At 48.0% G+C, this 14247-nt stretch overlaps 1 protein-coding gene across 1 annotated transcript; it reads right to left on the reverse strand.

Moving 5' to 3' along the window:
* Positions 1-563: 563 nt before the first annotated feature.
* Positions 564-14011, reverse strand: LOC100604731 (zinc finger protein 749). Its single transcript, XM_030819940.1, has 3 exons — positions 13889-14011; positions 10497-10701; positions 564-2535 (listed from the first exon to the last, which is right to left on the reverse strand). The coding sequence occupies exons 1-3, from the start codon at positions 14009-14011 to the stop codon at positions 896-898; spliced, it is 1968 nt and encodes a 655-aa protein (XP_030675800.1). The 3' UTR covers positions 564-895.
* Positions 14012-14247: the final 236 nt, after the last annotated feature.

Raw genomic sequence — 14247 nt, forward strand, 5'->3', positions numbered from 1 at the left:
GTTTCATGGAAGTCAATTTTTCCACACATTAGGGACAGAGGAGGGGGTGGATAGTTTCAGAATAAAACTGTTCCACCTCAGATCATCAGGTATTAGTTAGATTCTCATAAGGAACACACAACCTAGATCCCTCACAGGCACAGTTCACAATAGGGCTCAGGCTGCTATGAGAATCTAATGCTGCTGATCTGACAGGAGGTGAAGCTCAGGTAGTGATGCTGGCCCAGTTCCTGACAGGCCACAGACTGGTACCAGTTTGCAGCCTGGGAGTTGTGGACCCCTGGTTTAAAGGGTATAATGTTTTAGTTTCATTAAGTTGAAAAAACTTCTGGATATTAATTGACAACAATGCGAATGACTTAACACTACTGAACAGTACGGTTAAATATGGGTTAAGATGGTAGATTTTAAGTTACCTGTAATTTGCCACAATTATAATTTTTTTCTTTTTGAGACAGAGTCTCGCCGTGTCACCCAGGCTGGAGTGCAATGGAACGATCTCAGCTCACTGCAACCTCCGCCTCCCAGGTTCAAGTGATTCTCCCTGCCTCAGCCTCCTGAGTAGCTGGGATTACAGGCACCCGCCACCATGCCCAGCTAATTTTTGTATTTTTAGTAGAGATAGGGCTTCACCATGTTGGCCAGGCTGGTCTCAAACTCCTGACCTCAGGTGATCCGCCCACCTCTGCCTCCCCAAAGTACTGGGATTACAGGTGTGAGCCACCACACCTGGACATAAATGTTTTTAACATAGTTCCCAGCAGGAAATCCTTGCAGATTTCCGTCTGAACTCTTTCAACATTAGAATTACATACATTAATAGGTTCTTTCTCTGATGTGAATTTTTGGTGCTGAATGAGGTGACAGTTGTGGTGACTTTCCTACATTCACTCCACTAAGGCCTTTTTCCAGTGTGAATTCTCTGATGTTTAATGAGGCTGGAGTTGTATTTAAACACTTTGCTGCATTCACCACACTCATAAGACCTTTCTCCAGTGTGAGTTTTTTGGCGCTGACCAGTATTACATTTGTTGAAGTCTTTCCCACATTCCCTTAACTTAAAAGGACTTTCTCCAGTATGAGACTGCTGATGTATAATAAGGCTCAATTTAGTCCTAAACAATTCCCTACATTTACTGCACTCATGAGGCTTCTCCCCAGTGCAAACTTTATGATGTTTAATCAATGTAGAGCGGTATCTAAGAAACTTCCCACAGTTGCTGCATTCATAAGGCTTTTCTCCAGTATGAACTCTCTGATGAATAATGAGTTTGTAGCTATCTCTAAAAAATTTCCCACATTCACTACACTCATAAGGTCTTTCTCCAGTGTGAACTTTCTGATGTCTACTCAGTGTACAGCGATATCTAAAGAATTTCCCACATTTGCTGCATTTATAAGGCTTTTCTCCAGTGTGAATTCTCTGATGAATAACAAGTTTGTAGCTGTCCAAAAAGAATTTCCCACATTCATTGCATTCATAAGGCCGTTCTCCAGTATGGATTTTCTGGTGAACATCTAGATGAGCCTGTGTAAGGAAGGCCTTCCCACATTCACTACACACATAACGCCTTGGCCTGAGGTCAATCCTCTCGTGTTGAATGAGGTCAGACCTTTTTGAAAATGCATCAGTGTGGATTTTCTGGTGCTGAACTAGGTGGGACTTTCTAACAAAGGCCTTCGCACATTGAGTGCATTCATAAGGCCGTTCTCCAGTATGGATTTTCTGGTGACCAACCAGATGAGCCTGTGTAAGGAAGGCCTTCCCACACTGGGTGCATTCATAAGGTGTTGGTCTACTGGGAATCTCCTGATGTTCAATGGGGTCAGACCTTTTTGAAAGAAAGCCTTCACTGTGAATTTTCTGGTGCTGAACTAGGTTGGACTTTCTAATAAAGGTCTTTCCATATTCAATGCCCTCATAAGGCCTTTCTCCAGCACGATTTTGCTGATATTTAATAAGGTTGGAGTTGTACCTAAACAATTCCCCACATTCACTGAACTCATAAGGCCTTTCCCCATTATGGGTTTTTTGGTGCTCAAACAGCCTATGTTGGTGGCAAAAGTCTTTCCCACCTTGGCTGGAGTTGAAATCATTCTGTTCACCTTGAAAGGCTTCCCCATCCTGGGTATCCCTGTATAGCTTCCACCCACTGTTTAAGACCTGTTGCTGGAGAAGGTCTGAGCTGGCAGTAAAATCCTTGCCACCCTGTGTACATGTGAAGTTCCTCTCTCCCACATGAGCACTGTGGTTCACAAATGAAGGCCTACACTCATCACTTCTGGTGAGCTTCTCTCTAATCTGCTCCTTTTGGTGCAGGGCATGCTCTGCTGCACATGTGTACAGCTCTTGCTCAGGGTGTGTTCCATCATGCTCAGCCAGGTGCAGAATGTCCTTCAGAAGTGAGCTACATATCTTGCAGGGCTGGGCCTTCAGGGTGGACAAAGCTGGCTTTGGAGTTGTGACCTGTAACACTCTTACAGAAACACACTGCTTGGAAGGTACCTCCTCATCCTTGGCTCCATGCCAACAACCTGCAAGAACAGAAATGCTGGTGAAGTGCATGTGAACTCTGGAGGGAGGAGGCAGCCCCATCACAAATGTCTCTGAGACACACCCACAAATGAGGGCACAGGATTGGTCACAGGCAAGGAAATAAGGCCAGTGAGAGGAAGGCCCAGTGTTCAGAGCAGGGCCTGTCAAGTGTGTGTAGTGGGGGAACCCTGGTGGTAAGGACACAAGGGAGAAGTACCAAGCAGGGAGGGCAGGTGGGGTCTCCAACTCACTCCTCTACAAATGGCTTTCAACGGGCCATGACTGTTGTGTCCAGATCCAGAGAGATGTGATTGTGTGAGAGCAAGTATTCATGGACTACTGAAGGATACATGCAGACCTCATAACACCTAAAGTACAGGTCATACATTAGACAGCACTGCAAAGGGAGAGGTGGAAGAGAATGGTGGAGAGATGAAGGTTGGAGAGGAGGGGTCGGAGGTGGAAGCCAGGGGTCGGAAGTCAGAGTAAAAATAACAACAGGGAAGGAAAGGAAGAGTGAGGGGTGGCCAGTGGCTCTGCATCAAACAGTAGTGGTCACAAGGTAAGTTCTCAATGTGATTTGAACCCAGCCTTGATATCACATCCTTTCCCAGCTTTCACCCACCAGGGTCAAGTCCTTCTGAGTGTCTCTTGCCATTAATAGAGGACTATCCACTCTGCCAGGCACTCAGAGACCTCCCCCTTGCTCAAGGTGAGCAACTATCTAGCTGCGGCATAAATCAAGCTAGGGGAAAGGCAGGGAAAGGGAGGGGACAGCATGTACACACAGCAATAAACCCAGGACATGCTGCATTCTAAAGCTATCAGAACACCCAGTAGAGAGTCCTGCAGAAATAACTTCACAATCCTCACAAGTGGTGACCAGGGAGGTGCCTGAAATTCCTAGCACAGACACTGTCTCCAAGTATGTCAGCAAGGGGAACAGGGAAACCCTTGGACAGAGGATTCACGCATTTGGACAGAGTAATCAAACCAGGGACAGGCACTGCCATTAGGATATCTTAAAGAAACCTGAAGATTTCTGACTTCCGAGCCTTATCTTGTAAAGTTTCAGAGCAACAGAAGCTGGGGCTGCTTAAGGGGAGGTAGTACAGTATACACAGCCCAGCTCTGGCTGCCTCATCACATTTGCCAGGAAACCAGGAGAAGACAGGACATAGCACCCACAATCTGGTGTGAGAAAGACAGAGTTGTCATGGAAAAGAGCAAAAAAACAGCACCCAGCACAAGACACCAGAGTAGGTATGAAGGCCTTACCTACTGATGACAAAAGCGCCAAGTTCTCCAGCATCACATTGCTGTGCAGGTGTCTCTGAGCATCATTAAGGATCTCCCATTCCTCTTGGGAGAAATATATGGCCACATCCTCAAAGACCATACAATCCTGCCAAAATTATGACACTTCAGTCTATGAACAACTTCTTATTCTGTGTTTCCTTAGATCTGTATTTATCTACTTAAAATCTAAGAATTGGAGGGCCAAACTAACAGCCAATGTTTTTACATTTCCCTTACAATCCAGATCCCATATGCTGAACCACTATCTAATGCTCATACATGATTATTTCTCCTGTCCTAATCAACACAGGCCCTGTCACCACACAATAAGGGATAATCTCTAAGCCCTAAGGCTGCCAGACTTATGCAAACCAAGTTTTAAGCTCCTCATCCCACCCTGCATGCCTTTCCTGCCAAAACCCCAATACAGTCTCTGATGTATGCTTTCCCTTCAGTCATGCCTCTGCCTCCTGACCAAATCTAGTATTTCCTGTGGCCTTGTGCAGCACAGCATTCCCCCTGCACTAAGGAAATGAAAGTAATAAAAATTATTTCAATGCCATTAGCCTCTCTGTCATCACTCTTTTCCAAAAATGAAAATCCAGCAGGTCAATCACTGATACACTTCCCTCTCCAGAATCTTCAGTGCTTCCCCAGTACCCACACACATCCATCCCGTTTAGCCTCCACCCACTTCCCAAGGAGGAAGAGACTCCACATCCCGGTAGCATCTGCACTTCTCTTGACCCCACTGCTACTGATTGCTGAGTCCAGCACAGCACAAAGATGGGTAGGAAGAAAGGAAAAGCATCATCAATGCCTAGCCCAGGGCGCCCTACCTTCTTTTTTTTTTTTTTTTTTGAGATGGAGTCTTGCTCTGTCGCCCAGGCTGCAGTGCAGTGGCTCACTGCAACCTCTGCCTCCCAGGTTCAAGCAATTCTCCTGCCTCAGCCTCCTGAGTGGCTGGGATTACACTCCCGGCTAATTTTTGTATTTTTAGTAGAGACGGGGTTTCCCCATGTTGGGCAGGCTGGTCTCGAACTCCTGACCTTGTGATCCACCTGCCTTAGTCTCCCAAAGTGCTGGGATTACAGACATGAGCCACTGCGCCCGGCCAGCCCTACCTTCTTTTCTCACCCCGTTTCCTTGGGGTCTCCAGATCTTGCCTCCCAGACACCCAAACTCAGGCTCACTCTTCTCCCTTATGTGCCCATTGCCAGAGCTGGGCCCATGCATTCATGCTCCTCCTCACCTTCACGTCTCGCTTTGGACAGTACCTGTCTCATGTATCTAACTCCTCCACTCTTGCAATACTAACAGCAGCCCTGGCCCAATCAGGAGCATTTCCATGGCCTCCCAAGATGCCACTCTGTACATGGAGTCCTGCAGTGCACCAGAACCCTATTTGCTCCTGGGCTGCCCAGAATATAATGTTCCCTTGCGCCTGGGGCAGCACCGAGCCCTGTTCTGAAGGTCTCCCTTCCCAGTCCTGTTTCCTGGTTTATCCTCAGCCCCCACAAAACCCAAGTGACAACCTCACAGTTCTTGCATACCTTCTCTGAGTTCCAGATCTTGGCTGTCTCCCCCTTTTGCACTGTACTTGCTGTCCCATAAGCAGTCACAACATTCTCTATCCCCCTAATTCTAATCCAAAGCCCAGATACACTGACCTCCCCAAAGCTATCCCCCCGCCCAGGCCTAGCAATGCTCCTTGCTGATCCCATCTTCCCCTTAAGTAGTCTCACAGTTTGCATGAAACTACCCAGGTCCAAGCAAGACTCACCACGAAACCCTGGTGAGTTTGTGGAGATGCCTCACCATCCATCTCATGGCCACTCTCCCCTCAAAAGCCCTTCCTTATACTCCACAGGCCACCCCAACATAACACACAAACATACACACACATACCCTCAGTTGATCCACTCTCTCATCTGTCTTTGTGACACTCACCAACACCATCCAGGTGCCCAGTGGAGACACCCAGTCCTCAGTCTGTTCCTTCTCCTTCCTTCCTACTAACACCATTGCTTCCTAAGTCTGACCCAGTTTCACAACAGTTCAGCTATCATGTAGTGGATGTCTCCTTCCTGAACACTTCCAATGAACTCCGTTCCTGTGTGTACAACTGCCAGCCTGGCACCTCCACTCAAAGTTTCTGAAACATTTTTTGTGTATTTTTGTTTTTGTTTTGGCTTGGATTTTTGTTTTTGTCTTACTCTGTTGCCCAGGCTGGAGTGCAGGGGCACAATCAAGGCTCATTGCAGCCTTTACTTCCCAGGCTCAGGTGACCCTCCTGCCTCAGCACGCCGATTAGCTGAGACCACAGAGAGACGCCACCACACCCAGCTATTTATTATTATTTGTAAGGACAGGGTCCCCCTATGTTGCCCAGGCTGGCCTCAAGCGATCTTCCCACCTCTGCCTCCCAAAGTGCTGGGATTACAGGTGTGATCCACCATGCCTGGCCACTGGAACATTTTTGACTTGGCCAAAACTTGGTTCCTCATATGCTCTACTACATAAACACTCCCCTACTACAGAACTTACTACATCTTAGTTGCTGGAACATCCGTCTTTCCAAACAAGGCCAAAACTGTGGAGCCATTCCTGACCCCCTCTTCCATCTCAGCTCCCAAGCTTCCTTGCTCTCTACGTTATAAAATACAGGCAGCTCTAGATCAAACACATACAGAAGCCCCCCACTCCTCCCACTTCCACCACCGCCACTCTCGTTCAGTCACCAACAACCTCCACCTGGGCTGTTGCTGGACCGATCACCCAGGTATCCGTGGCTCCACCCTAACCCGCACATGGTCTTCCATTCTGCAGGCAGAGGGAGCCACCAAAACCTAGGTCAGGTCACCTCTTTTTCCCCCCTGCTCAAACCTTCCTTAGTTACCATCACCCTCAGATGAAAGGCCCAGAACCTTAGACTGTCATTCCATGCTGATCCCGCATGCCCTGTATGCCCCAACCTCCTACCCTGCTGCCATAGTCTATCACGACCAAATGCAACATGAATTTTCAGTTCACTAAACATCCCAGCTAAGTCACAGCAGTAAGCATTTGAACTTTCTATATCCTGTGCCTGAACGCCCTGCCACATCTTATCCCATCAGTTGTCGGAACTAGGACCACTTTATAACCAGAGGCTGAGTTCTGACTCCTGGTTGTGGTGGAACCACAGTCTTCAGACCCAAGGAAGGGAAAAACATGAAGTTTCAGGACACCACCTTTCCCTATATCAGCATGCCTAAAATATCGGAAAGGTAAGTGGTGGGGGCCTGGGGGAGAGAGCCTGAGAAACCCTTGACTTACCTGTGCAGGGTCCTTAAGCATTGCTGCCACTGCAATGGACCCCGTGGGAAGATGTGGCAGACTTGTACAGTTACTACTTGAGACCGTCACTGCGACAGTTACTACTGTTACTACTTGAGACCATCATTACGAGACTGAATGAAGGGGGACGAACGTAGAAATGAAAACTTAAGACAAAAGAAACTGTTTTAAAGAAGGCAAACCGGGGAAGAAGAGAGCTCCCTGCTTCCAGTGAGCAAAGGCAGCCCCTGAGCTTCCACAGCCCTCATTTATTGGGTAGGATGAAAAGGAGGAGGAGGTAACGACTGGTCAGCTGCTTAATTGATCACAAGTTCACATTATTGTTAACAGGCTTCAATTATGCCTAATCACAAGAAACACTTGTGCCTGGGTCGTGACTGCCTTCAGCATTCCTTCTGGGTGGCAGACGCAGTTTGTCAGTTTGCCAACATCCTGCTTTCAAGAGAAACAGTTTGCTGTTTACTCATATAGCCTCCAGTGGTATACTGAGTTGATCACGACCCTCATTCTTTCGGCCTGTAACAGGAAGAGGCAAGCCATGAGTACCAGGACAGTACTGCGGCATCCTACGGGCTGAGCTGTACAACCATCTCTGCCGTGTACTGGAGCAAAGTAATCTGAAGCTACAGCAAGTCCTAAGTTCAGTGCTGCCTCTTAGCAGCTCTGTGTCTTTGGACAAGGACTGAACCTCCCTAAGCCTCAGTGCCCTTATGTGTAAAATGGAGATTAAAAGGGTTCCCATTTCACAGGGCTCATATTGACAAGAAGCATAAGTAGTACACGCTATGTATAAGCATTACTTTCTACAGGATTAATGGTTTTGTACATGTTTTCAGCACAAAGTAGAAGGTTTTGAAAATTTGAATATTTTTCCCACTTTTTTTTTTTTTTTTTTTTGAGACAGGGTCTTGCCCTGTTGCCCAGGCTACAGTGCAATGGCACAATCTCAGCTCACTGGAACCTCCGCCTCCCGGGTTCAAACGATTCTCTTGCCTCAGCCTCCTGAGTAGCTGGGATTACAGGCGTCCACCACCACACCCAGGTAATTTTTGTATTTTTAGTAGAGACGGAGTTTCACCATGTTGGCCAGGCGGGTCTCGAACTCCTGACCTCGTGATCCGCCCGCCTTTGCTTCCCAAAGTGCTGGGATTACAGGCGTGAGCCACTGTGCCCAGCCCACACTTTTTAATGTTTTAAGGAAATGTGATATATATATAAAGCTTTGTACTATAAGCAGAGTTACAGGTAAATTAACATTCTAACAATAAATATTTTAATACATTTAAATTATTGATTACATCTATTTCCAGTTGCCTATGTGTACATATTTAGAAGGATATTGGTTGAGAAAAAAAAAAATAGCCCAGACCTGTCTGACCTACACAAAATGTATCAGGCTCAGAGAGGCAAGAATATATGAGATGTCAGTCACATCCCTGAACCTATGCCTGAGGACAACTGTTTAAAGACATTTTGTTCCTGACTAGCTGTCTCACCTATTATCTTCATGTTTCTGTAATCTATAATATAAAGAAGAATGTATAGCCAATAAAAACATGTTATTTTAACATAAGTTATTGGTAAACAACTCAGAAACTGCTTCTTTTTTCCTTTAAAAAAAAAAACCACTTGTCACTGTGGTAATCGAAGTGTATATTCAGGACAACTTGAATCTATGGTCCCAGAAGGCTATCATCAACATGTGAACTTGAAGAAACTCTCTTTAAACTAGATTCTGACTTGCTTGGTTATTTAAGATTGATATAGTTCATTAGTGTTTAAGTCAATTACTTGTTTTTACACCCCTAAGTTAATGAGTTGTAGGATGGGGCTGAGCAGTCAATCAGTTACTGGTCCGTTCAGCAAACAGGTCAGCCTGCCATATAATGCCGTAAAGGGAGCTTGCTGGAGGCCCTTAACTGTGGTGGAGGATGTGAGAAAGTCCTGCCCAGTTTTGGACCCAGTTGCTCCATGGCCTTATCTTGTTCCCCAAAGAGTGGCCCTCAGGGCCAGCTGAGTTAGAAGGGTGGAGTGACTACAATTATCTCTTGCCTCAGTCTCTGTATTTCAGGGCAACTCCTTATCCATCCAGGCCTCTTTTTCAACAGAAACAGACCAAACTCTTAGCCCATATCTGCTCCCTTCTGCAGGGAGTATCAGAGATGTCTTCCCTAGCATGGTCTTTCCTCCAAATCTGAGCCCTCTCCTACCTCAGCCCATATGAAAAAACAATGTAGGAGCCGGGAGCGGTGGCTCACGCTTGTAATCCCAGCACTTTGGGAGGCCGAGGCGGGTGGATCACGAGGTCAGGAGATCGAGACCACGGTGAAATCCCGTCTCTACTAAAAATGCACACAAAAAAATTAGCCGGGCGTAGTGGCGGGCGCCTGTAGTCCCAGCTACTCGGAGAGGCTGAGGCAGGAGAATGGCGTGAACCCGGGAGGCGGAGCTTGCAGTGAGCCGAGATTGTGCCACTGCACTCCAGCCTGGGCGACAGAGCAAGACTCCGTCTCAAAAAAACAAAAAAACAATGTAGGATTCTTCCTTCTCAATCTGATCCACAGGCCAACTTCTCAAGTGCACAACTTCTAACTCATTTAAAGCTCCAGGCCAGCTACCTTCCCTGACCTTTGGAAATTACGTCCACCTACCCATGTGATGTCGCCCAAAATCCAACCCAGGATCTTCTCTCTGAAACCTGCTCCTTAAGCTGGTATCTCTAATTCCATTCTTTCCGAGTTTTCAGGCCAAAACAAAACCTATGGAAGACACCCTTCACTACCGACTTTCCCTCACAGCTATGTTTGATGCAGCAGGAAATCCTGCTGACTCTATCTCTGAGATCCATCCAGAATCTCATCGCATCTCCCCTCTACTGCAACCCCTCTGGCCCAGCCCTACCATAACTCAAGGGGTTTCCTCAGCGGTCCCCCTGCCCCCGTTCAACATCCTGTTTTCCCCAACTTGAAACTTCTAACTCTGGGCGTGACCCTCCCATTCGTCCTCCCTGCACGGCCCTCTATGGCTTTCTGTGGCTCTACTGCCCTTCCAGGGGAGACTCCGCCTCAACCTCTACTCCTTGGAGACAAAGACGCTCGGGCTCCCCAGTGCCGCCCGTTCTGCAGTGCCTCCAAGCCCCAGAGACGTGTTGGTCTCCGACAGGAGCTCCCCCGCCTCATCGCACCGCAGTCCCAGTCACGGGCACCCCACACAAGAACGCCCCTCTCTTAGAGACACAAGGGCCTAACCTGCAGGGCCGCTCCTTGGGACTTCAGCACTGGGAGGAGGGGTTGGGCGGGGCGGCCTGGGACGCTGCACGCACCTCGGTCAGGTTCATCGGCGTGGCCTCCTCCCGTCCAGCCAGGGAAGAGCGGGGCGGGAACGGCGGTCACCTGGACGCTGACGGAGGCAGGGGCGCCTGCAGCCGACTCAGCCGATCCGCACTCTAGCCTCTGTGTAGAAGGAACACCGCTTCTCGCGTTTTTCCGCTCTGTCACCTCAGTCCCGACCCAGAGCTCTGGGACCTCCTAAACCAGTGAACAGATCCCTAGGCAGCCATGCTAACGTAACCATGAGGGCGCCGCCAGAAGTCCCGCCCACACAATTGAGACCTCATTAGTCGTCTCTCTGCTAGACCGATGGCTACACTCGCTGCCGTGCCACCCCCCCCCCCGCAGTGTCTTCTGGGTAATGTAGTTCCCACGCTGCTGCCTGTGTCGCCCGCAGTGTCTTCTGGGTAATGTAGTTCCCACGCCGCCGTCTGCCCTGCCTCATAATGTAGGGCGCGCTGACCTTACGGAAAAAAGCTGGAGGCCCCTGGAGGAGCGTTGAGAAATGCAGTTCCGGGGCTCTTAAGGACGTGGAGGGGCTTTACTGACTCTTAAACTGCAAGTAACCAGATTTTCCCGGAGGGCAGTCTAGGACAAATCTGAGAAATATTTCAGAGACCTGTCGTTTCAGATTCTCTGAAGCACAGCAAGTTCCCAAAGGAAGAACATCAGAAGCAACATGGCTGACCATAATGAACTGGTCCTCCACTCATAGCGGTCAGCACTTTTGTGCTTGTCAAGTACACACATACTGAAGCTCTGGAGACTTTTTTTTGATCGTTAGTGTGTTTCTGTTGGGACAAGAAAAAAAAGTCCCACACAGGATGTGATGGGGAGTTGAAGGAGGAATATCTTTCTGTCGACCAAAAGGGTGGAACTTTGTGAAATAGTTGAAGAGATTTATTCTGAGACAAATATGAGTGACTAAACGGCCCATGACACAGCTCCAAGAGATCCTGAGAACATGTGCCCAAGGTGGCCCATCTACAGCTTGGTTTTAACAATTTAGGAAGACATAAGACATCAATCAATACATGTAAAATGTACATTGGATTCCTCTGGAGAGGCGGGGCAACTGGAAGGGAGGGGTGGGGCTTCCAGGTCAGGTGGGTTCAAAGATTTTCCAATTGGCAATTGGTTGAAAGAGCTTTTATCTAAAGACCTGGAATCAGTAGAAATAGTTGTCTGGGTTAAGATAAGGGGTTGTGGGCTGGGCGTGCTGTCTCACGCCTGTAATCCCAGCACTTTGGGAGGCCAAGGTGGGCAGATCACCTGAGGTTGGGAGTTCGAGACCAGCCTGACCAACATGGAGAAACCCCATCTCTACTAAAAATACAAAATTAGACGGGCATGGTGGCACATGGCTGTAATGCCAGCTACTCGGGAGGCTGAGGCAGGAGAATCGCTTGAACCCGGGAGGAAGAAGTTACGGTGAGCCAAGATCTCGCCATTGTACTCCAGCCTAGTCAACAAGAGCGAAACTCCGTCTCAAAAACAAAAAAAGATAAGGGGTTGTGAAGACCAAGGTTATATCATGCAGATGAAGCCTCCAGGTAGTCTTATAAGGCCTTATGATAAGGCCTCAGCTCCTGAGCTAAAGCTATCTTCCCACCTCAGCCTCCAGAGCAGCTGGGGTTATAGGTACAGGACACTGTCCCTGGCTTTATTCAGCTTTTTACAATGCATTACAAAAAGTCGGCATTTAGAGCTATTTTTCTCTCACTGCAATTGAGTAGCAGTGAGAGAAAAATTGAGTACCAATAGTATTGCCATCAGGTAGTGGCAATACTACCTGAAAACCATGCCCCCAACAAATGAAGATTTGGGTAATGCCTTATGGTCTCTTCTGCAGGATTAGTGAAGGAAGAACAAAAGAAAAGACCAAAAATTAAAACCCATTCTCTTTCTATTCAGAAAAGGAAAGGGCTACTTTTTGGCCAAAGTGTTACAATTTAGTTTGCCAACCAGTTAAAAAAAAAAAAAAATGGAAAAATTAACTCTGCCCAACTAAGGTCTGGCAAAAACAAACCTTTGAAAGGGTTGTGGAAAATTAATGAATATTAAACTAATTTTCAACATAACCAGTTAAAAATAAGAAATCCGGCTGGGCGCGGTGGCTCACGCTTGTAATCCCAGCACTTTGGGAGGCTGAGGCGGGCGGATCATGAGGTCAGGAGATCGAGACCACAGTGAAACCCCGTCTCTACTAAAAATACAAAAAATTAGCCGGGCGTGGTGGCAGGCGCTTGTAGTCCCAGCTACTCAGAGAGGCTGAGGCAGGAGAATGGCGTGAACCCGGGAGGCGGAGCTTGCAGTGAGCTGAGATTGCGCCATTGCACTCCAGCCAGAGCGATAGAGTGAGACTCCGTCTCAAAAAAAAAAAAAAAAAAAAAAAAGAAATCCCACTAATGTGGACAGTTAGTTCCTTATTTAGGTGTGAGAAATTTGCTATACAAATGGACAATGGCTACACCAAATATGAAAATTGACTCTGACCCATAATCTACACCAACCCATTCAGAAATCTAATATGGTATCTACAGTAACCACTCCCAAGTCAGAATACTATGTCTAGCAACAAGGCCAGTTTCATGCGCGTCCCTGTGAAGAGACCACCAAACAGGCTTTGTGTGAGCAACATGGCTGTTTATTTCACCTGGGTGCAGGTGGGCTGAGTCTGAAAAGACAGTCAGCAAAGGCTGGTGGATTATCATTAGTTCTTATAGGGTTTGGGATAGGCGGTGGAGTTGGAGCAATGTTTTCGGGGCAGGGGGTGGATCTCGAAAAGTACATTCTCAGGGCTAGGGAGAATTACAAAGAACCTTCTTAAGGGTGGGGGAGATTACAAAGTACCTTCTTAAGGGTGGGGGAGATTACAAAGTACATTGATCAGTTAGGGTGGGGCAGAAACAAATCACAATGGTGGAATGTCATCAGTTAAGGCTATTTTTACTTCTTTTGTGGATCTTCGGTTACTTCAGGCCATCTGGATGTATACGTGCAAGTCACAGGGGATGCAATGGCTTGGCTTGGGCTCAGAGGCCTGACATTCCTGCCTTCTTATATTAATAAGAAAAATAAAACAAAATAGTGTTGAAGTGTTGGTGTTAGGTAACTAGAGCACCCTAATGGTGCTGGTTCCGGGTTCTTCTTCCTCAATGCAAGCCCACCAAAGGAAAAACCAATCAGAGAGAGGTGTTTTTCCCGCCTCGCTCTAAGCCCCACCCCAACCAATCACAAACATCCACGCAGCCCTCCTAGGCATAAAAGAAGCAAACCCCCCACCGCTCTCCCCCTCTCTCTCTCCTGCCCAGCCCAGCCTGCTGCCTCCAATAAAGATCTCTTGGCCGAGCTGGTGTGCCGTGGTCTTAAGTCTGAGCGTCACTCTTTCATTGGTGCTGTGACTCAGATTGGGACTCCCCGCCTCCGGTGGGACCCCAGTCCCCTTCAGACTCAGACCAGGCCCTGGCCGGCCTTCGCCCAATTTCCCGTCCGCCGAACAGCGCATCCACCACCAGCTCCTGTTTGGTAAGTCCCCTTCCGTAGTCTGCCGCCTAGTCCTATACTGTGGCGACAGACTCCTGCTTCCCCTCCTTGACCCACAGGGAACGGAGTTTTCTCCCTCTCCTCCTCGCCCCTCCAGCCTGAACCTCCGCCCCGAGCCTCCGCCCCACGCCATACTGTTGGCTACATACAAAAATCTTGGTACCAAGTGGCTCACAGTCCCTCGGCCATACTGTTGGC

Source organism: Nomascus leucogenys, chromosome 10 (assembly GCF_006542625.1).
Source record: "Nomascus leucogenys isolate Asia chromosome 10, Asia_NLE_v1, whole genome shotgun sequence".
Lineage (NCBI taxonomy): Eukaryota > Metazoa > Chordata > Mammalia > Primates > Hylobatidae > Nomascus > Nomascus leucogenys.